Below are 27857 nucleotides of genomic sequence, written 5' to 3'. Positions count from 1 at the left end.
TTTGATTTTCCAGAATTTCCAAAAAAAAAAATAAAAAAAAATAACAAACGAAAAAAAACGATTTTTTTGCCAGTGCACATGTCTAATTCCCAACCACCGTATGCAGAATGATGGCTAGGAAGTGGTTCTGTTATCCTGACTGGGCGTCATATGACATCTAGCAGGATAACATTCCGGCGTGCGGCATGTGAGTCTGACACACCGCTTCTCCGATCATGGTAGTAAGCCTCTGACAGAGGCTTCTTACCATGTGATCAGCTGTGACCAATCACAGCGTGAACCAGGAAGTGCCGGTAAACGGCATTCCTCGGTTTGCGCTGACAGGGAAAGCCGATCAGCGTCTCTCCCTGTCAGAGGGGGGGTCTGTGCTGATAATCAGCACATTGATTATCAGCACAGCCCCCATCAATTGTAAAAATAAGCTGCCAATCAGTGCCCCATTATAACCCCACTGCCAGTGCCCAATAAAGTGCCAATCAGAGCCCACCACAGTGCCAATCAGTGCTCAGCAGTAACACCCTCAGTAACCAATCAGTACCTCATCATCCGTGCCAATCAGTATTACCTATCAGTGCCCATCACAGCCTCCTGTCAGTGCCCATCAGTGCTGCCTGTCAGAACCCATCAGTGCCGCCTGTCAGTGCCCATGAGTGCTGCATATCTGTGCCGCCTATCAGTGTCCATCAATTCTACATATCGGTGCATACTCATCAGTGCCCATCAGTGAAGGGGAAAACAAAATTTTATGACAGAAACTAAGAAAAACTTTTTTTTATCAAACATTTTGGTCTTTTTTAGTTTGTTTAGCAAAAAATAAAAACCCCAGAGGTGATCAAATACCACCAAAAGAAAGCTCTATTTGTGGGAAGAAATTTTTTTTTTTTTAGTTCGGGTACAATGTAGCATGACCGCGCAATTTTCATTCAAAGTGTGATATCCCATAGAATGGCGCTGAAAAGTGTATGTGCTGGTTTTTGAGTAGGGGCTGGAACCTTTGGCAGTGGAGCAAAGAGGAGGCATAACAAATTGATTTATAGGTTGAGAAATGTGGTCTGGCATTAATGGAATATAGGGATGTGAAAAAATGTCTGATCTGAAGATGATTATAGAAGTCAGACTTTTGAGACCCCAAAACACATTGGATGTTTTTATGTCTTCTTATTTTGATGTAAAACCAGTATGAAAAGCTTTTTGGACCTTAAGGCCTCTTTCACATGAGGTGAACTCCATTGCTACGGAGTCCGCCAGCTCAGTGGGATATCTCTCCGCTGAGCTGGCGGATGACCAGTTCCTCTCTGCTCACTGAGCGGGGAGGGCTTTTCGGGCACCGCTGTCTCCTATGGAGAGATCTGATGAAAACGGTGATGAAAGCATGTCCGTTTTCATCAGATCTCATCCGATCCGCCATGGACGGATGGGGACGTATCGCCATACGTCGGATTTTGGTGGATCGGGTCGGATGTCAGCGGACATGTCTCCGCTGACATCCGACGCTCCATAGGATTGCATGGAGCGGCCGTTCAGGTCCGCCGACAAAACTGACAGGGGGACCTGAACGGGGCCTAAAGTGATTGTAAGGCCCCATGCACACGAGACGCTGGTAAACTCGAGTTCAGAGGCATTTGGGCATTTTTTTCAACTGCCCCTGAACCCATTTAATGTTATCCTATGTGTCCATGCACACATTCATGTTTTTTTGCGTTTTAAAGCAGTTGGGTTTAGGCTCGTTTTTTCAGACGCAAAATTTTGGGTTCAGACGCAAACGTTTTTGCATTTCAAAGCTTTGGGAGGGTCTACAATGTCTTTGTTATGAACGCTGATAGCCGCAAACGCGGTAAAACTCCGCTAAACGTGGCAAAACGCAGCGAAACGTTTTAAACGCCGGTTTTTGCCTTTGAAAACTTGAGTTTACATGTGTTTGCATTTGCTTCTCGTGTGCATGGGGCCTAAGGGTTTTTATTATTTTTTTAATACATAACAAAAGTTATACTTACCTGCTCTGTGCAATCACTTTGCACAGAAGGGCCCCAATCTTCCTTTTCTGGGGTCCCCCAGCTGCACTCCTGGCTCCTCCTCTTCATTGGGTGCCCCCACGGAGAGCCGATTTCCATGGGGCCACCCGTGCGGGCGTGCTCCCGAGTCCTGCTGCTGCGTCCATTGACACAGACAGTAGGACTTGGCCCTGCCCCTGGCTCCCGTGTCACTGGGTTTGATTGACAGCAGCGGGAGCCCCAGCACTGTCTTGGTTCGGGCACAGTGTCCTCAATCCAGGGACTGTCCCCGGAAACCAGGGATGTCTGGTAACCCTAATTAACCACTTAACGCCCGCCACACGACTATTTACGTCCACAAAATGGCACGGACAGGCAGATGGGCGTATATATACGTCCTTGCCTTCTAGCGGGTGGGGGGTCCGATCGGGACCCCCCCGCTGCGTGCGGCGGGCGGATTCCCGCAGGGAGCGATCCGGGACGACGGCGCGGCTATTCGTTTATAGCCGCTCCGTCGCGATCGCTCCCCGGAGCTGAAGAACGGGGAGAGCCGTATGTAAACATGGCTTCCCCGTGCTTCACTGTGGCGGCGTATCGATCGAGTGATCCTTTTTATAGGGAGACTTGATCGATGACGTCACTCCTACAGCCGCACCCCCCTACAGTTGTAAACACACACTAGGTGAACCCTAACTCCTACAGCGCCCCCTGTGGTTAACTCCCAAACTGCAACTGTCATTTTCACAATAAACAATGCAATTTAAATGCATTTTTTTCGGTGAAAATGACAATGGTCCCAAAAATGTGTCAAAATTGTCCGAAGTGTCCGCCATAATGTTGCAGTCACGAAAAAAATCGCTGATCGCCGCCAATAGTAGTAAAAAAAATTTTTTTTTATAAAAATTCAATAAATCTATCCCCTATTTTGTAAACGCTATATATTTTGCGCAAACCAATCGATAAACACTTATTGCGATTTTTTTTACCAAAAATAGGTAGAAGAATATGTATCGGCCTAAACTGAGGAAAAAAATAATTTTATATATGTTTTTGGGGGATATTTATTATAGAAAAAAAGTAAAAAATATTGATTTTTTTTCAAAATTGTCGCTCTATTTTTGTTTATAGCGCAAAAAATAAAAACCGCAGAGGTGATCAAATACCACCAAAAGAAAGCTCTATTTGTGGGGAAAAAAGGACGCCAATTTTGTTTGGGAGCCACGTCGCACGACCGCGCAATTGTCTGTTAAAGCGACGCAGTGCCGAATCGCAAAACCTGGCCTGGGCATTTAGCTGCCTAAAGGTCCGGGGCTTAAGTGGTTAAGAGTGGTTAAGAGTACCCTTCACTTATAACACCCAAGCTCAATCATTTTGAAGAGGCGTCCAGTACTTTTAGCCATAAAGTAGGTTTGATGGTCAGGTGTTCACAAATGTTTGGCCTTGTAGTGTATATTGTATATTTTTATGACCTGCAATGTTTTTGAACATAAAAAGCATAGTTTAACCACTAGGTGGCAGGTACTTCTCAGTCATTTCTGTTTGTCTTCAAATAACTATTTCAAGCAGTTCTTCAGTCTATAGAAAAAGAAATACAAATACTGTAGCTGCCGACAATTAATATAATATATATATCTTCTTTATTATTATTATTATTATTATACAGGATTTATATAGCACCAAAAGTTTACGCAGCGCTTTACAATATAAAAGGGAACCAATACCGTTATAATACAATAAAATACAAGAGGATTAGGGCCCTGCAATCTAATAGGGTATCACCCAAGATAGTTATTTTCCATGTCTTTGGGTCCCTGACGCTGGTATTTCTAGTATAGGAAGCCAGCCACAACTCCTTGCAGCTTCACAGCCGGTTTTCCACTCTTCATGCGCAAGTCACGTTGCTCTTCTTAAATGGTCCCGCAGTCTTCTGGACCTGTAACGTGTCCCTAGAGGTTGCGAGCGAGGAGGAGGGACACTGTCCTGTGGAATCACCAAGGTGTTTCCAGCGGAAGTGGGAGCGGGTACCTGACGAATCTAGGTACTCGTCATAATGGGGACACCTGTTTTCCTCTTATTTTCTATTGTGTCTGCGGGAAAGAAAGTAAGGGTATTCTTCCCAATGGCATACAGATGGTAAAAAAAAAAAAAACACGACAAGGGTTTTTACTCTTTCCTGCACTATCCAAAACAAATTTAAAAGTTTTGGCTTAAGGGGTTGTGAAGGTAAAAAAAAATCCCTAAACAGCTTCCTTTACCTTAGTGCAGTCCTCCTTCACTTACCTCATCCTTCCATTTTGGTTTTAATTGTTCTTATTTCTTCTGAGAAATCCTCACTTCCTGTTCTTCTGTCTGTAACTCCACACAGTAATTTAAGGCTTTCTACCTGGTGTGGAGAAAGCCTCTTGAGGGGGCGAGCAGGAGGGTCAGGACACTCTCTACTTTGCAGATAGAGAAAGAATCTTTGTGTTAGTGGGCGTCCTGACACTCCTGCTCGCCCCCTCCCCCCTCAAGAGGCTTTCTCCACACCAAGTGGAGTTACAGACAGAAGAACAGGAAGTGAGGATTTCTCAGAAGAAATAAGGACATTAAAAAGCAAATTTTTGGGTTGTACAAATAATCAATAAATTATTCTGTAACCAATCTGACTATTTGTGTTTCACATTGTTTTTCAGTCTTGTATCTGACCTGGGCTTTTGTTCCTGAATCATGGTTACACTCTTTAGGACTGACCTACTGGCCTCAAAAGTGAGTACTAATTTAAAGTGTTAGTATGTTTATAAGAATAGAGGGAGGCAAAATGGTCAATTCAGAATATGAAAATGACATTACGTCTAACTCTGAAATAGGTTTGTTGTATGTACATATATAGGTCTGGATGCAATGGGGTCCCCTTTTAGCTCATAAGGCTAAAGCAGCCTTGTAATACTGCATAAAATGATTATTTTCTAAATTAAGGGTATTGTTATTAACCACTTAAGCCCCGGACCATACTGCTGGTCAAAGACCAGAGCACTTTTTGCGATTCGGCACTGTGTCGCTTTAACTGACAATTGTGCGGTCGTGCGACGTGGCTCCCAAACAAAATTGTCGTCCTTTTTTCCCCACAAATAGAGCTTTCTTTTGGTGGTATTTGATCACCTCTGCGGTTTTTCGTTTTTGCGCTATAAACAAAAATAGAGCGACAATTTTGAAAAAATATTTTTTGCTTTTTACCATAATAAATATCCCCCAAAAATATCGCAATAAGCGTTTATTGATTGGTTTGCGCAAAAGTTATAGCATTTACAAAATAGGGGGTATTTTTATGTCATTTTTATTAATATATTTTTTTTACTAGTAATGGCGGCAATCAGCGATTTTTTTTCCCGGTACTGCGACATTATGGCGGACACTTCGGACACTTTTGACACATTTTTGGGACCATTGGCATTTTTATAGCGATCAGTGCTATAAAAATGCATTGGATTACTATAAAAATGCCACTGACAGTGAAGGTGTTAACACTAGGGGGCGGGGAAGGGGTTAAGTATGTTCCCTGGGTGTGTTCTTACTGTGGGGGGAGTGGCCTCACTAGGAGAAACACTGATCTTCTGTTCATACATTGTATGAACAGAGGATCAGCATTTCCCCCCCTGACAGGACCGGGAGCTGTGTGTTTACACACACAGCTCCCAGTCCCCGCTCTGTAACGAGCGATCGCGTGTGCCCGGCGGCGATCAATGCCGCCGGGCACCCGCACGGGAGTCACGGACGACCGCCTTCAGCGGCGTGCACGCGCCCCTAGTGGCCGCTAAGAGAGCCGACGTAGAGCTACAGGCTCTCGCCCAGGAGAGCCGACCTGCCGCCGTAGAATGACGGCGGCTGGTCGGCAAGTAGTTAAAGGGGTTGTAAAGGTTTGTTTTTCTAAATAGGTTCCTTTAAGGTAGTGCATTGTTGGTTCACTTACCTTTTCCTTCGATTTCCCTTCTAAATGTTTTTTTTCTTTGTCTGAATTTCTCACTTCCTGTTCCTCCTCAGTAAGCTGTTCAGTAAGCTGTTCTGGCTGACTAATCACCACTCGGTTGATGATAGTGGAAAGCTTACTGAGAAGAAAAAGGAAGTGAGAAATTCAGACAAAGAAAAAAAACATTTAGAAGGGAAATGGAAGGAAAAGGTAAGTGAACCAACAATGCACTAGCTTAAAGGAACCTATTCAGAAAATAAAAAACAAACCTTTACAACCCCTTTAAGCCAGTACAGACAGTCATTTAAAGGCGTTGTAAAGGGTGAAGGTTTTTTTATCTTTTTGCATTCTATGGATTAACATAAAAAGCCTTCCATGTGGAACAGCCCCCCTAATAATTACCTGAGCCCCATCTCAATCCAGCGATGTCCACGAGTGCCTTGGCCATCTGGGATTCTCCCTTCCGATTGGCCGAGACACAGCAGCGGCGCCGTTGGCTACCACTGCTGTCAATCAAAGTCAGTTAGCCAATCAGGAGAGAGAGGGGACAGGGCCAAAACGCAGCTCCGTGTCTGAATGGACATAGGGAGCTGTGGCTTGGCTCAGGCGCCCCAATAGCAAGCTGCTTGCTGTGGTGGCACTCGATGAGAGGGAGGGACCAGGAACACTGAAGAGGGAACAGAGAAGAGGAGGATATGGGCAAAACCACTACACAGAGCAGGTAAGTATAGCATGTTTGTTATTTGGGGGGGGGGATTTGTGCTAGTAGGGATGATTCGGTGGTGTTTGTGCTACGAGTGGATGGATGGGGGTAGAATACTTGTGCTGGGAGGGGGATTTGGAGAAGGGGGGGAGAGAATGTGTACTTGGGGGGCACATTGGAGGTGTGAAAGATTTGTGTTTGGAGTGGTGATTTTTTTATTTTTTTTGGGCTAGGCATTTGTGCTGGGGGGATGGAGGGGGCAGAGATTTGTGCTGGGAGTGGGGATTTCAGCAGAGGGTGGATTTGTACTGCTGATTAGTGCCGACTTTTTTTTAGGGGGGGGGGGGGGGGGCTTTTTGCTGACACATAACGCTCATACATCTTGGGGAGGGGGGTGGGGCGCAGTTTGACATGTTCTCCCTGGGCTCCAGGTGACCTTGTCCCGGCACTGCTTCCTAGAGTATTTACATTTACAGGCAAGTTTAAAGGTATATTGCCAGTCAATTAACAATAAATTATGTAAAGCACAAATACTGCAAAAATGTATTTAAAATACTTACCGTATATACTCGAGTATAAGCCACGTTTTTCAGCCCTTTTTTAAGGGCTGAAAATAGCCCCCTCGGCTTATACTCGAGTCGGTGTACCTGTCGGGTCGCGGGCGTCCATTTTTCTAAAGTCGCTGCTTCCTCCTGGTCCGTGATAGGCGTTTGACACTTTGTTTCGCTACCGCCTATCACCGAGGTCCTCTCATCCTCGGACTTTCCCAACAGACACTGTGTTCAGTGTTCCGCCTATCATGACGTCCTCCTGTCCGAGGATGAAAGAAGGTCCGTGATTGGCGGAACACTGAACACAGTGTCTGCTGGGAAACTGAGTCCGAGGATAAGAGGACCTCCGTAATAGGCAGTAGCGGAACACAGTGTCAAATGTTTATCATGGACCAGGAGGAAGCCGCGACTTTTGAAAAATGGATGCCTGCGACCCGACAGGTACACTGACTATCACGGAATGAACGGGACCAGGAGGAAGCCGCGACTTTTGAAAAATGGATGCCTGCAGCCTGTCAAAAATACAGGTACACTGAGGCTGCAACGGGCACAGTGAGAATGGGCACAATAAAGCTAAAATGGGCACAGTGAGAACGGGGACAGTAAGTCTACAATGGGCACAGTGAGAATAGGCACAGTAAGGCTGCAATGGGCACAGTAAGGCTGCAATGGGCACAGTCAGAATAGGCACAGTAAGGCTGCAATGGGCACAGTGAGAATGGGCACAGTAAGGTTGCAAATGGGCACAGTGAAGCTGCAAATGGGCATTGTTGGCCCTCTTTTTCGCTTACAGTAGCTGCTGCATTTTCATACTAGGCTTATACTCTATTTAATACATTTTCCCATTTTTTTCTGGTAAAATTAGGGCCTCGGCTTATATTCAAGTATATACGGTAATTTTTATGTGCTTTTTATTAATAAAATTTTATTAATGACTATGTCTTTTTAATTTTTTTCTTTAAGGTATTGGGCTGTGGCTATTCCTGTGTACCTCTTGGTGCTTCTATGCATTGCCTATGTCTTTTTGTTTGGTGTGAATTTGATGAGTACGGCTCCCCTAGATTCCATAGAGACCATCACAGGTAATATGTCTGCACTCAGCATCACTCAGGCTCAAAGTAATTGGTGGCTCTGTATTATGTTTCTGTGGGGCCACCCATAGACACCGATCTGTGAATATTTTTCCATAGACATCAGTATTCGAGTCCAATGAAAAAGGTTGTTCTTTTGAAAAAAAAAAAATACAAATGAAGCCAAGTGTGTTAACTAAAAAAGTGATGTTTGCAGGTAGGAAATGTGCATGCGCACTGTGTACATTAACATGGAAAACTGGGGAAATAAATGAAGGGTCTACAGAATTTTTTGGTGATGTTTAAAGGACATTCTCAGGAGGACAGATGTTTGGTGCGAAATTTTCTGTGTTTTTAACCACAAAATCACGTACCTGTACGTCATTCTGCTTCAAGTGGTTGTATCCGACGGTCGGCTTTCTTGTGTTACCAACCAATGCGGCTAAGCAGCCACTCGATTGTTCTCACAAGCAATGAGCCCCCTGCCGCCTTCCACCGCCCCACCCAGGCTCTCCTGTCCCACCATGGGGGCCGAGTGACCAGCCGGAGACTCGAACTAAGCCAGAGTCGGCTTTTATCGGGTCTCGGATTTAGTAACCTACGTCGCTTCCCGTTTACTGGCACCCTATTTGCCCGCAAATGTAAATGGTGTTCATACCACACCTGTGAGGTATCGCTGTGATCGTTAGAGCGAGAGCAATAATTATAGCACTAGATGTCCTCTGTAATGCTAAACTGGTAACCACTAAAACATTTTTAACCACTATTTATCTTCAGGCCGAGTCCAGAGGCGCAGGTGAGAGCCTGCCGACCACGGCTGAAGAAATAGGCTGAGAGGCGCCGCAAAAATCAGAGCCAGAGCCAATGGGAGGGGGACAGCAAAAAGAGGTTTTGCCTAAGGTGTCAAAAATCCTTGCAGCAGCCCTGATTCTAAATATAGAACAAAACCTGCGCTAGGATGTCAGAAGTCTGAGGCTGCTGCCTTCCTAAAGAAACTATCCCCTCGGGGACAAGATAGATATGTATGAATGAGTAGGAATCGTGGCGCTGCCTAAGTATATACCTGTATCTGTGTGGGCCTGTTGCTGGTCCACCCAGAACAGAATCAAATGTGAAGTAGCCCAATATTCTCCGTTGGGCTAAATGGATACTATGCTGATATAGTTCCAAAACTTCACAGGAACTGAAGAGCAACCACTCTGAGGCTGTCAGCTACACTTAAAGTGCTCTATGGGTAAATCCTGATGCTAGACGCCTGCAGAGGTGTAAAGACGGTAAGTTACTAGACACTGAGACGCCTTAGGTATCAGGGTGCACCTGAGTTTGAACAAGAGGTGCTGTCTCTATCTAATAACAGTACCAGATGTGAGGTTCCTAAATATAAGCGAATGCTTTATATGGGGAACATTAATATGAGACGGATATCATGTATAGATATATGTCGCTGAACGATGTGTCAGGTTGTAAATAGATATATACCAAAGACCATCAATATTGTGTACATCACATTAAATATCAGCAAAATATGTAAAAATTGCACAAATCCCAGTGTCACCAATCCAGCCTGTGGTCAGGTCGGGCAATTATGCTCAATATTGTCCGTAACTCTAGAATGTGAAAGAAAGAAATTGATGGTGTATAACAGTCTATAGGTATCACATAAATAGTCCATACACGCCCATAAATCATTAAGCATGGGAAATGCAGAAATCCTGGTAGTGCATTTGGAGACCGATAGCAGAGTATAGATGTGGTAAAGGGGGTGCTCCTATGACACACTACGGCGTGATCCCGGTGCTCCCCTCAGGATTCCCCACTCACCAGATAGAAGTCCCCTCTTGGGGTGGCGTGCATTTATTGTGGGGTCCTGTTTCCGTTGCTCCGCTCCTATCCTTCCTCCAAAGAGAGATGTCAGGCTCCCGATATTCCCAAAACTCTGCTTCCTTGTTTCCTCAAAAGAAAAATCCAAGAACTCCAATGGTATGATAAAGTATGGGATCACGTGGTATAATAAAAGTAGTGGTATTTATTGGTTGATAAAAATAAAATAGATATATATATTTATAACCTGCTGTAAATCTGGCTACTGCAGCAATGTAATAATACCAGTAACCACGCTACTCCAATGGTGGAGTGTGCGGATGAGAGAAAAAAAAAATCAAATTTAAAAGTCCATGGTGTATGGCAGATAAAAACAAAAAAAATATATAGAAAACCAAAAAAACAATCATCAAAAGGTCCGTGGTCTACAGCGGGCAGCGATACAGGCTTTAGATGAGCAGCGTGTATCAGCACTGGCTTGTCTGTAAGCCCAACGTGTGCTGCCTAGGTGTTTGGCGTGCGCTCCAACCAAACCACCAGCCGTAACCCGGAAGTGCCGTGACCCGGAAGTAACGTAACACGTGACGTAGCGTAGCCTGACGTACGTTTCGAAATCTGGTTCGTCTTCTGAGGCTTGTCGTTGTAACGTCAGTTCTTGGTATTTATGGGAGTCGCCGCGCCGCAGCGTACCACCCACCCACTTGGGGCTCAGCCAATGCTCTTACCCCATTAGCACACAACAGCCAATAGTTGGGCAAGGATGCCCTCAGGCATTTCTCCTATGACCCCTTTATAGACGTCTCTGTATATGCTGTATGCATATAACAACATCTCATTGGTTGGAATTGTTCCAACAATCTTACAAACATCTTGATAGTAACTTCTCCCCATATACTAAATGTCACTAGTTGCACCTTGTCAATTTATATGGCATAGATTTATTAGACTGTGCACAGTTCCTTTTGTAAGTATTTAAATGGGATACGCCGAGCCGCGGATATTTAATAAGCCCCAGGGTTCATTCATCCCCGTTCATCCTTGCCCAACTATTGGCTGTTGTGTGCTAATGGGGTAAGAGCATTGGCTGAGCCCCAAGTGGGTGGGTGGTACGCTGCGGCGCGGCGACTCCCATAAATACCAAGAACTGACGTTACAACGACAAGCCTCAGAAGACGAACCAGATTTCGAAACGTACGTCAGGCTACGCTACGTCACGTGTTACGTTACTTCCGGGTCACGGCACTTCCGGGTTACGGCTGGTGGTTTGGTTGGAGCGCACGCCAAACACCTAGGCAGCACACGTTGGGCTTACAGACAAGCCAGTGCTGATACACGCTGCTCATCTAAAGCCTGTATCGCTGCCCGCTGTAGACCACGGACCTTTTGATGATTGTTTTTTTGGTTTTCTATATATTTTTTTTGTTTTTATCTGCCATACACCATGGACTTTTAAATTTGATTTTTTTTTCTCTCATCCGCACACTCCACCATTGGAGTAGCGTGGTTACTGGTATTATTACATTGCTGCAGTAGCCAGATTTACAGCAGGTTATAAATATATATATCTATTTTATTTTTATCAACCAATAAATACCACTACTTTTATTATACCACGTGATCCCATACTTTATCATACCATTGGAGTTCTTGGATTTTTCTTTTGAGGAAACAAGGAAGCAGAGTTTTGGGAATATCGGGAGCCTGACATCTCTCTTTGGAGGAAGGATAGGAGCGGAGCAACGGAAACAGGACCCCACAATAAATGCACGCCACCCCAAGAGGGGACTTCTATCTGGTGAGTGGGGAATCCTGAGGGGAGCACCGGGATCACGCCGTAGTGTGTCATAGGAGCACCCCCTTTACCACATCTATACTCTGCTATCGGTCTCCAAATGCACTACCAGGATTTCTGCATTTCCCATGCTTAATGATTTATGGGCGTGTATGGACTATTTATGTGATACCTATAGACTGTTATACACCATCAATTTCTTTCTTTCACATTCTAGAGTTACGGACAATATTGAGCATAATTGCCCGACCTGACCACAGGCTGGATTGGTGACACTGGGATTTGTGCAATTTTTACATATTTTGCTGATATTTAATGTGATGTACACAATATTGATGGTCTTTGGTATATATCTATTTACAACCTGACACATCGTTCAGCGACATATATCTATACATGATATCCGTCTCATATTAATGTTCCCCATATAAAGCATTCGCTTATATTTAGGAACCTCACATCTGGTACTGTTATTAGATAGAGACAGCACCTCTTGTTCAAACTCAGGTGCACCCTGATACCTAAGGCGTCTCAGTGTCTAGTAACTTACCGTCTTTACACCTCTGCAGGCGTCTAGCATCAGGATTTACCCATAGAGCACTTTAAGTGTAGCTGACAGCCTCAGAGTGGTTGCTCTTCAGTTCCTGTGAAGTTTTGGAACTATATCAGCATAGTATCCATTTAGCCCAACGGAGAATATTGGGCTACTTCACATTTGATTCTGTTCTGGGTGGACCAGCAACAGGCCCACACAGATACAGGTATATACTTAGGCAGCGCCACGATTCCTACTCATTCATACATATCTATCTTGTCCCCGAGGGGATAGTTTCTTTAGGAAGGCAGCAGCCTCAGACTTCTGACATCCTAGCGCAGGTTTTGTTCTATATTTTCTATTTACTCACCCTAGGGTGAGAACCCCTCCGTGCAGCTATGGATGTCTTTGGTTATATGAGCAACAGAAAGATAGATGTAGGGGGGATTTTTAGCCAGGAAGACATCACCAACAGACAGGATATGCAGGGGTTGATGAAATCCCTCAGACACACGATGGAGAAACAGCTCCGAGTGTGGTGGGATATTGCCTCATTGGAGATGTATATTAAAGAAAAAATCACCCCGAGACGATTAAGGTGGGACATACACCCAAACGACAATATCGAGGATGCAGAGCTTATGGAAGAATGGTACTCTTTTTTCAACAAATGTGAAAATGAATTACTACACAAGATCAGTAGTAGAAGACGGTTCAAACTTAAAATCATTGAATCCAGCATTGTTGAAATTAAGAACTTACTGACACCTTATGCAACTCAACAGGACTATAAAGATAAGATGGTAGAACTCCAAGATATTATTAAGAAATATGATGGAGACATACAGGCAAAGAAACAGAAAAAATACAAAAGGGACGTGATCGACTATAAGGACCTTAGGGTATACAAATGGCAGGCATCCATGGAAGACCCTAATGAGGACCTGGATGAAACCCTGATGGAAGCTAGTGATATGGACCCAACCTCCCACAATCCAGAGGACTCACCTACCCCCGGCGCTAACACCTTACTACCGATGAACATACCGGGAGATAGAAACCAGGTGACGGCTAACCAGGGATGGCATCAACAAAGACCACGCAGAAAAGTGAGATACCAGGACAATAGGAGCCCGGGCAATAGAAGACGGACACCAAGTACACATTACAGACACTCATCACTTTCTGATGAGTACTCTGATGAGTATGAGGATACATCTAGATACCCTCCAATAGGTACTCGTCACAGTGGGCAACAGCAGAGAGGTAGGGGAGCCTCACCTTACACGAGAGGGAGAGAAAGTAGGGATTTTCGCAGGGGAGGGCCCCGAAACAGACCTCCAGGCCGAGGGCAAGGAAGACCAATGAACAACAATCCAGGCTGGAGGGGGAATGGCAACCGAGGGGCTACCCGTGGAAATACCCGCAGAGAGGACGACCATCGAGAACCACGAATGGATCAACGGGACCCAACATGGGACAACAGACAGATGGCACAACCAGGAGGATTACCACAGAGACATCCACAAAGAGAAAGCGGTCCAGAGGGTGTAGGGGAGGGAAGAAACAAAAGGCCAAGACACCATTAGGTAGGGGTATTTTTAACCTAAGCGGGGTAGCCCTTACCACAGAGGAAATAAAAATCTTAGACCTTGGGTTAAAATATGCCCCAGACAAGCCCCTGGACCAATTCGAGGTCTATATTGATTTTCAGAAATTTTTAAGGAAAATCAACCTAAAGAAATTCTTTGCCAACAACAAAGAGGAAAATGTGACAAATGACTCACGGTATAAACAAACGGGTCTAAAAAACAATTCCATTTTTAACCCCACTAATCCAGGGAATCAATGTGTGATTGCTTTTAAAAAAATGGTGGAAAATGATCTCAGAAAATTGGAGAGAAAGATTAATAGAAAGAGCAAAAGCACATGGAAAATAATTAAAGATATCGGGAACAAGCATGAAGTGGTCATCCGCCCGGCGGATAAGGGAGGGGGCCTGGTTATTCTAAGCCTCAGTGACTATGAGGAAGAAATGAGGAATCTTCTTTCAGTACCCAATACGTACCTAAAACTAAAAGGTAACCCCAAACACAAATATCAGAGGAAGCTTGAAAAATATGTTGGAAAGGGAAAAGATATAGGAATACTCAGCGGAAAAGAGGCAGAATACCTCATCTCCAACTCTACAAAGACGCCGGTCATATATTACACTCCAAAGGTTCACAAAAACATGACAAAACCACCTGGGAGGCCAATCATCAGTGGTATCAACTCTATCTTTTCACGACTAGGAGAGTACCTAGACACCTTCCTGCAACCGTTGGTCAAACAAGGAAAATCGTACCTTAGAGATAGCCTCCAATTGATACAAGAACTTAGAGAAGTAGAGGGAGTGGACAACCTGGTGTTAGTCACCATAGATGTTAGCTCCCTGTACACCAGTATTGAGCAGGAAGATGGCATCTTGGGGGTGGCCACAGCTCTGTATGAAAAGACCACATACAGACAAGAACAGATACAATATATACTGGAAGGGCTGAAACTTGCGATGGAGTGTAACCACTTTTGGTATGCTAATGAGTATTACGTTCAAACCAAGGGGGTGGCAATGGGGGCACGGTATGCCCCCAGCGTTGCGAACCTCATGATGAACGTATGGGAGGATGAATACATCTACAACGGGAATCATCAAGAAATCATGATGTACCGTCGTTATATCGATGACCTCCTCATCCTCTGGGACGGAACAGTAGAGGCCTTACAAGAATTTCTAGGCAATCTTAACAACAATAGGTTTCACCTTAAGTTTACTGGGAAGTTTAGTACCGAGAAAATCGAATACCTAGACCTAGAAATCTATAAGAGTGGCACAGCATTACATACCAGAACATTTTTTAAAGAGACCGACAGGAATGGGTATATTCCTATTAACAGCTGCCACCATCCAAAATGGAAGGCCAATATCCCTAAAGGACAACTGCTTAGGCTCAGAAGGAACTGCGACTCTAATGAGGATTATGCAAGACAAGCCCAAAATGTTGTGGGCAGATTCAAAGAGAAGGGGTATAACTCTGAAAGCCTGGAAAAATTACAAACTGAAGTCTCACAGAAAGACCGTAAAGACCTTCTTAAGCAGAAAACAGTAACAGACCAAAGCCGGAACAACTGTCCTTTCATTACAGGCTTTAATTCCCAGTACAAGGAGTTTGAAAACATCCTTAAAAAATATTGGCCTATCCTGAAGGAAGACTGTATACTAACCAAAATTCTTCCCAATAAGCCCTCATTCATTTACAGGAAGGCCCCGACCCTGAGACACCATTTGGTACACAATGTCATCAACCCTCCAAAACAAGTTGAAATATGCCCAGATCTTAAAGGGTTTTTCAAATGTCAGAGGTGCCTAGCGTGTAAAGTTAGCAAACCCCAACCCCGGAGAAAAATTGAATTCAGATCAAGGAATGACCAGAAAGTGTACAAGATACGAAATCTTATCACATGTAACACTACCCATGTTACGTATGCTATTGAGTGCCCTTGCCATATGCAGTACATAGGCAGAACCACCAGGGAACTACGAATTAGGATAAGAGAGCACATTAACCTCATTAGGAAAGGGTCCTCCAAACACCACCTGTATCGGCACTTTGAGGAGTTTCATCAGAAGGACCCATCAGGCCTCATATTCTATGGCATAGACAGCATTAAAGATAATTGGAGGGGAGGGAACAAAGAAATAGCCGTTTCACAAAACGAAACGAGCTGGATTTATCGACTGGGGACATTGGTGCCACATGGCCTCAATGTTGACATAGATCTCAATTGCTTTCTAGCTAACCCCTAATTTTTCCCCCCCCCCCCCTCCTCTTATCTCCTTGCTGTCCCTTGGGGACACTCATATTTACTACGTATACAGTAATCTTTCACATTGCTTATTCAGTTTAATGATCATTCACCTACTACTCTTACTCACTATCTGTAGATCCTTTACAGATATTATTGCTGGGATACCCAGCCTAACATCCACGTTTACGCCTTAATAGGCTGTAGTCTTATTCACACATAATATTGTTTATTTTATTAGCACTTACTCTTGTATAGAGTTACTTACTTATTACTTTTGGCATCCAGGTGTGGTATCAACACCTAGTATTTGAACACTAAGTGCTTCATGTCCGTACGTGTTATATGTTGGTCTTATTAACACAGGATAATTGCCCTTCTAGTTGAGGACATAGAAACAGTACACTATTTCATCTAACACTACTTTTATGACTCGCAATCACGTGTACTACTACCACTAAGACATGTAACATATTGAATCCACGATATCACTATATAGGACGCTTTTATATGTCCATTCATTTATATATTCACTGTAGATTCACACTATGATCGCACTGATATGCGCCTTTGGTGCATCTCTACTTTTCACTATTATTAATGTACGGGATCTCCGTCACACACCCATGGACAGTATCTATCTTTAGACTAGGCATTGGAGCATATCCAAACCGTGCCCTCAGGCATTTCTCCTATGACCCCTTTATAGACGTCTCTGTATATGCTGTATGCATATAACAACATCTCATTGGTTGGAATTGTTCCAACAATCTTACAAACATCTTGATAGTAACTTCTCCCCATATACTAAATGTCACCAGTTGCACCTTGTCAATTTATATGGCATAGATTTATTAGACTGTGCACAGTTCCTTTTGTAAGTATTTAAATGGGATACGCCGAGCCGCGGATATTTAATAAGCCCCAGGGTTCATTCATCCCCGTTCATCCTTGCCCAACTATTGGCTGTTGTGTGCTAATGGGGTAAGAGCATTGGCTGAGCCCCAAGTGGGTGGGTGGTACGCTGCGGCGCGGCGACTCCCATAAATACCAAGAACTGACGTTACAACGACAAGCCTCAGAAGACGAACCAGATTTCGAAACGTACGTCAGGCTACGCTACGTCACGTGTTACGTTACTTCCGGGTCACGGCACTTCCGGGTTACGGCTGGTGGTTTGGTTGGAGCGCACGCCAAACACCTAGGCAGCACACGTTGGGCTTACAGACAAGCCAGTGCTGATACACGCTGCTCATCTAAAGCCTGTATCGCTGCCCGCTGTAGACCACGGACCTTTTGATGATTGTTTTTTTGGTTTTCTATATATATTTTTTTTGGTTTTATCTGCCATACACCATGGACTTTTAAATTTGATTTTTTTTTTCTCTCATCCGCACACTCCACCATTGGAGTAGCGTGGTTACTGGTATTATTACATTGCTGCAGTAGCCAGATTTACAGCAGGTTATAAATATATATATCTATTTTATTTTTATCAACCAATAAATACCACTACTTTTATTATACCACGTGATCCCATACTTTATCATACCATTGGAGTTCTTGGATTTTTCTTTTGAGGAAACAAGGAAGCAGAGTTTTGGGAATATCGGGAGCCTGACATCTCTCTTTGGAGGAAGGATAGGAGCGGAGCAACGGAAACAGGACCCCACAATAAATGCACGCCACCCCAAGAGGGGACTTCTATCTGGTGAGTGGGGAATCCTGAGGGGAGCACCGGGATCACGCCGTAGTGTGTCATAGGAGCACCCCCTTTACCACATCTATACTCTGCTATCGGTCTCCAAATGCACTACCAGGATTTCTGCATTTCCCATGCTTAATGATTTATGGGCGTGTATGGACTATTTATGTGATACCTATAGACTGTTATACACCATCAATTTCTTTCTTTCACATTCTAGAGTTACGGACAATATTGAGCATAATTGCCCGACCTGACCACAGGCTGGATTGGTGACACTGGGATTTGTGCAATTTTTACATATTTTGCTGATATTTAATGTGATGTACACAATATTGATGGTCTTTGGTATATATCTATTTACAACCTGACACATCGTTCAGCGACATATATCTATACATGATATCCGTCTCATATTAATGTTCCCCATATAAAGCATTCGCTTATATTTAGGAACCTCACATCTGGTACTGTTATTAGATAGAGACAGCACCTCTTGTTCAAACTCAGGTGCACCCTGATACCTAAGGCGTCTCAGTGTCTAGTAACTTACCGTCTTTACACCTCTGCAGGCGTCTAGCATCAGGATTTACCCATAGAGCACTTTAAGTGTAGCTGACAGCCTCAGAGTGGTTGCTCTTCAGTTCCTGTGAAGTTTTGGAACTATATCAGCATAGTATCCATTTAGCCCAACGGAGAATATTGGGCTACTTCACATTTGATTCTGTTCTGGGTGGACCAGCAACAGGCCCACACAGATACAGGTATATACTTAGGCAGCGCCACGATTCCTACTCATTCATACATAGCCCTGATTCTAAGACACAGGCTGAAGGGGTGTGACGCAGCCTGTGACTGACGGAAATCTGCCCACAGCATGTTATTTCCACAAAATAATAATGATTTAATTTCAATTATATATCTGTGTGACAATTTAAAACTGTTTATTGATAGGATGGGTTTTTTACTGTTTTTTTTTTTTTATAACATGTGACCAGCAGCAGAGGACTAGAAGCTCCTCCTGCTTATGTTTCCTTGCAGACAGGCTGGGAAAGATCTGGGTCATGTTACAGCTGTGTATCAATTAGGAAAAAGGTACCGTATTTTATTAAAATAATTGCAGTGCCATCATCCATATACAGAAAGGGAAGGGGTAATGTAAATTAAACAATGTATGTTTCGTATCGCTTTAACTTTTTTTTTTTTTTCTTCATACCATAGACTCGTATGCCAAAAAGCAGCAGAGCAAAGAGAGTCAAGACGATGCCATTCCGGCCCTTCGAGACATTCCGCTCAGCGAAGTTAATAGGATGTTTTTCCTTCCACACTGTAGACATAATGCAAGCACCCGCCTGTCGTAGACCTGTCCTTCTAGAGTTTATGGCTTTTTTTTTCTTCACATAGGTCAGCTAATTCTGAAAACCAGATGTAATGTTTATTTCTTATTTCAAGAAATGCACTGAAATTTCAGAAGCCAAAAATTGTGTTATTGGCATTTTTCCGATAAGAGAAAATGGTGGCGATAATGGCAACGAAAATGCACGTGACTTTACCGCGACTTTGACCTGAATTTACTATGCTTATTGTGTGTTTTTCATAGGTCATGTGACTCAAAAACTGCATCAAATACGTAACACAGGTACAATATTGATACATTCTTGTTGCATTTTCAATGCATTTCAACAGGGAGGTGCGTTTATGGTGCAGTTTTTTTTTAACTGATCAAAAATGCAGCCAGCAGAATTTATAACGCCACAACGGGAGTGCAATGGACCAGTGTGCAGGCATACATAGAATTTAAAGGGATGCATTTTTCTTGAGCTTTTCTTGCACTAAAGGTGGCAATAATGGCCGACAATTAATTTATATTCATTTAAATTCATGCTATTACCGTATTTATTGGGGTATAGCGCGCTCCCGCGTATAGCGCGCACCCCTAAAGTTGCCCCGAAATTCCTGTGGAAAAAATATTTTTGTACTTGCAGTTTGGTGTCTTGCGCGGCGTCCATCGGCGGCCTCGTTGGGTCCGGCGTCCGTCTGCGGCTTCGGGTGTCCTCTTCGTCGGGTTCGGCGTCCCTGCTCGTTTCCCACTTTCCCGCGCCGAGTTTAAATACTGCGCCGGCATATACCAAGCGCAGTACACTCGTGTATAGTCGGGCAGGCTCGGCTACTCTCGCGCTCACGTCCTGTACGTCTTTTTTGGGGATATTTTTTATAGCAAAAAGTAAAAAATATTTCATTTTTTTTTTAATTGTCGCTCTATTTTTGTTTATAGCGCAAAAAATAAAACCGGCAGAGGTGATCAAATGCCATCAAAAGAAAGCTCTATTTGTGGGAAAAAAAAAGGACGCCAATTTTGTTTGGGAGCCACGTTGCACGACCGCGCAATTGTCAGTTAAAGCGACGCAGTGGCGAATCGCAAAAAGGGGCAAGGTCCTTAATCTGCATATTGGTCCGGGTCTTAAGTGGTTAAAGTGTATGTAAACCCTCATCTTATAAAACAACCTATTCCATTTAAAATAGAAATGAAAGGCTAAACATGTGTGCATAGATATAAAGAAAAACTTTTTCACCTTTTCTTTAACCACTTAACCCCCGGACCATATTGCTGGTCAAAGACCAGAGCACGTTTTGCGATTCGGCACTGCGTCGCTTTAACTGACAATTGCGCGGTCGTGCGACATGGCTCCCAAACAATTTTTTTTTCCCACAAATAGAGCTTTCTTTTGGTGGTATTTGATCACCTCTGCGGCAATTTTGAAAAAAATGAATATTTTTTACTTTTTGCTGTAATAAATATCCCCCAAAAATATATAAAAAAAAAAATGTTTTCCTCAGTTTAGGCCAAAACTTATTCTTCTACATATTTTTCGTAAAAGAAAAATCGCAATAAACGTTTATTGATTGGTTTGCGCAAAAGTTATAGGGTTTAGAAAATAGGGGATAGTTTTATGGCATTTATATAAATATTTTTTTTTTACTAGTAATGGCGGCGATCAGCGTTTTTTTCGGTATTGCGACATTATGGCGGACACTTCGGACACTTTTGACACATTTTTGGGACCATTGGCATTTTTATAGCGATCAGTGCTATAAAAATGCATTGATTACTATAAAAATGCCACTGGCAGGGAAGGGGTTAACACTAGGGGGCGGGGAAGGGGTTAAGTATGTTCCCTGGGTGTGTTCTAACTGTAGGGGGGGTGGCCTCACTAGGGGAAATCACTGATCGCTGTTCATACATTGTATGAACAGACGGTCAGGCATTTCTCCCCTCACAGGACTGGGAGCTGTGTGTTTACACACACAGCTCGCGATCCTCGCCCTGTAACGAGCAATCGCATGTGCTCGGCGGCAATCGCGCCCGCCGGGCCGCTTCGAGAGCCGATGCAGAGCTACGGGCTCTCGCGCAGGGGCGCCGACCTGCCGCCGTAGAACTGCGGCGGCTGGTCGGCAAGTGGTTAAGGGCCCATACACACCAGAAACTGCACATATCTGTGCATGTTTACATGCATTTGAAGTGCTGGACGCACGTTGAATGCGTTTTTTGATTTCTTAGCTTTAGGCCGGGTTCACACCTATGCGAATTTGTTGCGGCTTAAACAGCATCCAATTCGCATAACATTATAAAATACATTGATTTCCATGAGGCTGGTTCACATATGTGCGATGCATTCGCACTGCGCTTTGCCGAAAAAACGTGTACGGCTCAGGTGCGAATTCAGGCCCATTATCTTCTATGGGCACACATCTGATTCACAAATGTGTTCATTTCTCTTCAGGATTTCTCACATTCACCTCAATACACTTCCCCCTCCCCTCTCCCAGGTCTCCAAATTCGCAGCTAAAACGGAGATGATCTGCTGAACAGTTCTCTTATCTCTCTGCAGAGATAAGAGAGCTGAAATTCGCACTGCACAAGTGTGATTCCAGCCTAAAGGTGTGTGGTGCGTTGAAGGGTGTTTGTAGCCCATTCCCTGCATTTGCGGTGTAAAAAAACGCAGCATGCTCTACTTTTTTTTTAACTGCGCTGAACTGCACTGCAATGATGCACTATGCCCATAGGATTACCCTGATTTTGGTTTGTCTATGCAGTTGTAGTGCAGTTCAAAATGCACAGACAATCACTCTGTACTCCCTGACAGAATGGGGATCTGTTTATTTACATTGAACAATCCCTATTCTGGCTTTCTGTGGAGCGATCGTGGGTGGCCAGCGGACATCGTGGCCACGCGCCCACCACTGTATCTATTGCATGGAGCGACACACACCTACGGCGATACGCGCAATAGAACCGACCTGCTGCAGTATAACTGTGGTGGCTGGTCGATAAGTGGTTAAAGGGTAACTCTGCTTTCATTAGGAAAAATAATAGCATATAACAAATAATAATATAGTGTATACAATTGCAACACAAGTCATATTGCAATTGAATGTTATTAAAAATTAGGTTTCCTTTCAATCTGGAGCCACTGTACATTGTGCTGACCACCCCCCAGTAACATAATTTCCGGCTTGTATGATTGGCTCACTAATTTTCCCTGAAGTCTACACTAAGATACAAGTCAGATTTTTGGCATCCCCTGCAACAAAAATGAAATTTTTGGTGAGATACTCCCAATAGGAAATCACGTCTAAGGCCTCGTACAGACGACCGAACATGTCTGCTGAAACTGGTCTGCAGACCAGTTTCCGCGGACATGTTCGGTCGTCTGTACGGCCGACCGGACAATTTTCCGGCGGATCGGACGGGTTTCCAGCGGACAAATGTTTCGACGCATGTGTGGAAGCATTGACCTTCCAGGGTCGCGCACATCGCCGCGTCGACTGCGCGGCCACGTCACCGCGTTCGCTGTCCGCGGGAAATTTGGTCTGATGGTGTGTACAGCCATCAGACCAAAATCCGCCAGCGGACATGTCCGATGAAAACGGTCCCATCGTGTGTACGAGGCCTAAAGGGATGCAGACACTGCAATTTTCCTCATTATAGCTCTACAGCTGCAGCAGCTGGTTGATAATTATAAAACCACTCCCATAAGACTCCCATAGCACATGGGCACAGAGGAATAAACAGGGATTTCTTCAGAATAACAAAAGGTAGGAATCTGCAACAAAGTTTTTGAAATTCTTGAAATGTACATAAATAACCCAGAGGGGTGATCTGTTTTTCTCAACAAAAGTGGAGTTACGCTTTAACATAAAATAAAAAAATAAAAACACAAGAAAGCTCTATCTGTCCCAAAAATCATAAAATGTAGTTTGGGCACAGCGTTGAATGACTGAGCAATTGTCATTCAAAGTATGACCGCTCTAAATTTTGAAAACTGGTCCTGACTGGAAGAGGGTGAAAGTGTCCGATAATGAAGTGATAACAATATACAATAGGTTTATAATAATAATATAGTGATAAGCCCTGCCCCTATTTTTATTTTCTACCAATAATGGCTCGCTGAGCTCCCAGTAAAAACCTCCCCTTATAGCTGGTCCAACCCACTCCTGCCAAAAAAAGACTACTGGCCTACAACCTCTCCTTATAGCTGGTCCAAAGAATGCCTATAAAAGACTACCAGACTCCAATCTCCCCTGACAGGCAGTCCAACGTACCCCTCCATCCTCCCCTCACAGCCAGTCACTCAGGCCTGCGAAAAAAGCCTACCATCTCCAATCTTCCCTCACAGCAAGTCCAACTCACCCCTGTGAATAAAGCCTTCTGGCCTCCAACCTCCCCTCAAAGCTGGTCCAACGCATGTCTTTGAAAAAAGACTACTGGCCTCCAACCTCCCCTTACAGCCAGGCCAACACACACCTCCACCCTTCCCTCAAAGCTGGTCCAACGCACGCCTGTGAAAAAAATACTGGCCTTTAACCTCCCCTCACAGCCAGTCAAACGCACGCCTGCGAAAAAAAACTACTGGCCTCCAACCTCCTCTCACAGCCGGTGTAACGCACGCCTGCAAAAAAGACTGCCAGCCTCCAAATACCAGTCCAATACATGCCTGCGAATAAAGATTGCCAGCTTTCAACCTCCCCTCACAGCCAGTCACTCAGGTTTTAAAAACAAGAATACTGGCCTCCAGCCTTCCCTCACAGCCAGTCCAACACATGCCTGCGAAAAAATACTACTGGCCTCCAACCTCCCCTCACAGCCAGTCCAACACACCCTGTAAAAAAAGACTACTGTCCTCCAACCTTCCCTTACAGCCAGGCCAACACACACCTCCATTCTTCCCTCAAAGCTGGTCCAACGCACGCCTGTGAAAAAAAAATACTGGCCTCCAACCTCCTCTCACAGCCGGTGTAACGCGCGCCTGCAAAAAAGACTGCCAGCCTCCAACTACCAGTCCAATGCATGCCTGCGAATAAGGATTACTGGCCTCCAGCCTCCCCTCACAGCCAGTCCAACACACGCCTGCAAAAAAAGGCTACTGGCCTCCAACCTCCCATCACAGCCAGTCCAACACACACCTGTGAAAAAAGACTACTGGCCTCCAACCTCCTCTCATAGCCGGTGTAACGAGCGCCTGCAAAAAAAAATACTGGCCTCTAACCTCCACTTACAGCCAGGCCAACACACGCCTCCATCCTTCCCTCAAAGCTTGTCCAATGCACGTCTGTGAAAAAAAAATACTTGCCTCCAACCTCCTCTCACAGCCGGTGTAACGCGCGCCTGCAAAAAAGACTGCCAGCCTCCAACTACCAGTCCAATGCATGCCTGCGAATAAGGATTACTGGCCTCCAGCCTCCCCTCACAGCCAGTCCAACACACGCCTGCAAAAAAAGGCTACTGGCCTCCAACCTCCCATCACAGCCAGTCCAACACACACCTGTGAAAAAAGACTACTGGCCTCCAACCTCCTCTCATAGCCGGTGTAACGAGCGCCTGCAAAAAAAAATACTGGCCTCTAACCTCCACTTACAGCCAGGCCAACACACGCCTCCATCCTTCCCTCAAAGCTTGCCCAATGCACGTCTGTGAAAAAAAATACTGGCCTTCAACCTCCCCTCACAGCCAGTCCAACTCACGCCTGTGAATAAAGCCTGCTGGCCTCCAATGCTTAACAAACAACGTTGATCAGCAAGGCAGACCTGCAGTGCACTGGTTCATATAGAGTTCCTGATATGGCCTTCGGTGGACCCATACAGGGGGGGGAGATGATAAAATCAGCCAGGTGAGAGTGTCTGGCCTCTAAGGTGAACACATGGAGAGGAAGGTAAGCTGCCAGACATTACTGCATATCCATGACAGTACCCTCCCTCTTACGAGGCCTCCCTCTTTCCCCGCTTGGAGGGGGACTTTGAATGGAACTTCCTCAGAAGACGAAGTGCGAAGATTTCAGATGCAGAAATCCAAGACGCCTCCTCAGGACCAAACCCTCTCCAATGCACAAGGTACTGAAGAATGCCTCTGCAGAGCCAAGAATGCAGAATTTGACTAACCTCGTACTTTAGATTATCCTCAGAGACCGGAACCGAGGTAGGGAGAGGACAAGAGGATTTATTGAGGACCAAAGGCCTTTTAGGAATAAGCGAGGTCATGAGAGGATCAACAGGAATCTGAGGAGGTTCCCTCAGACCCTTAAATATGAACTGGGCATCTAGCACAGGACCATCAGACTGGGCAGAGATCAGTGGAACCCTGAGGTCAGGCTGGTTAGAAGGTGACATGAACAATGGTGTGGGGGTAGTGGCGCTGTCTAAGTTGAGGCTGATATTACCCAGAGATGGTAAGAACAAACTATATGGACTAAAGAACAAAATAGATGATATGTGTGTCCTAGATATAGTGCCTCTTATAATATGTGGTGTGCCAGTGATAAATAAATAACTGTAGTGTGGCTAATACCACATGTTCTAGTGTACAAATAACAATTTGAATACCAGAAAGAAGTGTCCAAAACAGTGAAAAAAATATTAATTGAAAAAGCCAGGAAATGTGTATCAATTCTGAAAAAATATATATATATAAAAAAATTATATATAGAACAGCAGTCCGGGTGTAGACCAATAAGAATAAATCGACAACAGTCCAAAGTGCTGAGGTGACAATGTGACTTTCCAGAAGAGTAGGTGATCACAGTATACAGTAGTGCAGTGATGCGAAGTGGGTCCGGTGCTCCCCCTCCTGGATCCCTACTCACCAGAGGCCCTTACCCCTGCAGGGGTATAATGCATAGAGGATATCCAACCGACTCGGGTCCTTGCTCTCCTATTGGGTCCTGCGGTCCAGCTGGTACCAAGCAGATCCTGGGTTACCGGATTCCTCCAAAGGGTGAAAAAAAGGGTCTCATAGAGTAGTAGGTTCAGGTTCCAGTGGGTAAATTTATTTGTACAGCCACAGGCTTATACTTAAAAACGTGTATACAACATCATATATACAAATAGGAAAAAATAATAATAGATAAAAATGGGTTTTAAAATTATAAATTAAAAACGAGGGCCAGATAGAATGCTTGTAGGTACAAGCAGACAAGAATCTGTGTATTGGCAAGCTTCCCAGCACAGCACAAGCTCCACAAGTGAGAACCAGCGTGGGAACGGCGTGCGTTCCACCAGGTGAACAGCTGGTTAGTCCAGGAAGTGCGTGCGGGCGTGCGTGTATCCGCTTTACGCACGTTTCGTTCTCTTACGTCTTCTGAAGCGGGTACACGCATACCGCTACTGATGATTAATATAGCCAGCGTCACCATGGAAAAACCCTCCCACATAGCGGCGTCCACCAATCATGATTTTAATATGGAATTACCTTCCGATCTGGTTATTTAGACAGGGGACCCTTGGTAAGTATAATCCTAATTTCCATGGTGTGCATAAGCTCAAACGGACATAGCATAGTATTCCATACAATGACAATTTCCTTAGTGTGTGTAAGTGTGTACGGACATAACATAACATTACATTCCTAACAATAACGTCTCAGTTTAACTATATGGCTTGTATCAGCGCTAAGTTCATGTTCTTCTATCCTGTGCAGTGTCAATGTGTAACAGAATCAGGGTATATATAAATGTATATGTGAACAAATCAGATCTATATAGATAAACTGTGAATAGAGACATTAAATTAATCCGGGCAGTTATAATAATATATATACGCTCTATGAACTGTAAATCATTCCCAGTGAGCAGGTCATGATACTTGAGAAGGGATGTAAACAGAGGGGGACATAAGTTGCAAGTTGGGGGTTTCAAATACAGATATATAGTGTAATGATTTAGCTCAAAGCAAGATATACACCCCAAGGGTGAAATAGAGGTTGACCCAAAAATGGGAGTCTGGGTAAAAACAAATGATATAACTATGGACAAAGATATAGAGGATGGCATGTCCTAAATCTTAAATAGAAAACAAGAGGTAGAATATAAGATTTGTAGCATAAGCATCATGTGATGGATTATGTAAATGGAAAGATGTGAACATCAAGCATCAAACAGAGATGATGCCTACCCTTAAAGGGAACATAGGCCTGTCGGGGGTATGATGTGACAAAGCCTCCCAGGTGGCAGGCCCCAGCAGATGGCATGCTGGAGAGGAGTTCCTAGAGTTGGATCCCATGAATGGTCCGCGTAATTGGAAAGTGAGCAACAAGGGCACTCTATAGCCTCATGTGTCATGGGTGAGTCGTCTTGGTGCCCCTTAAATTAAGGGTTGGCAAGGAAACAATTAAGGTCAATATCCTTGTTCAACCCATGGGGTGCAAGCGAACCCAGGCGGTAGATCCAACTGGTCTCATTTTGGGATATTGCAGTAGTCTTATTTCCTCCCCTCCAATCATCCTTTATGGTATCAATACCATAAAAGATCAGGCCAGTAGGATCTTGGTTGTGGAACTCTTTGAAGTGGCGTGAAAGGTGATGTTTGGGGAAACCTGCTTTAATCCTATTGATGTGTTCCCGGATTCTT

At 44.3% G+C, this 27857-nt stretch overlaps 1 protein-coding gene across 2 annotated transcripts in view; it reads left to right on the top strand.

Moving 5' to 3' along the window:
- Positions 1–19835, top strand: part of LOC120927944 (phosphatidylinositol glycan anchor biosynthesis class P) — a 68132-nt gene extending 48297 nt beyond the window's left edge. For both annotated transcript variants that reach the window (XM_040338964.1, XM_040338965.1), the window contains 3 exons: positions 4664–4736; positions 8152–8270; positions 19179–19835. In XM_040338964.1, the coding sequence (XP_040194898.1) occupies positions 4664–4736; positions 8152–8270; positions 19179–19318 (332 nt within the window). In that variant the 3' untranslated portion in view covers positions 19319–19835. The remainder of the gene's footprint in view (positions 1–4663; positions 4737–8151; positions 8271–19178) is intronic.
- The last annotated feature ends 8022 nt before the right edge of the window (positions 19836–27857 follow it).

This window comes from Rana temporaria, chromosome 2 (assembly GCF_905171775.1).
Source record: "Rana temporaria chromosome 2, aRanTem1.1, whole genome shotgun sequence".
NCBI classification, from domain to species: domain Eukaryota; kingdom Metazoa; phylum Chordata; class Amphibia; order Anura; family Ranidae; genus Rana; species Rana temporaria.
The sequence above is the reverse complement of the archived record's forward strand: the minus strand, read 5'-3'. Positions and strand labels throughout refer to the sequence as shown.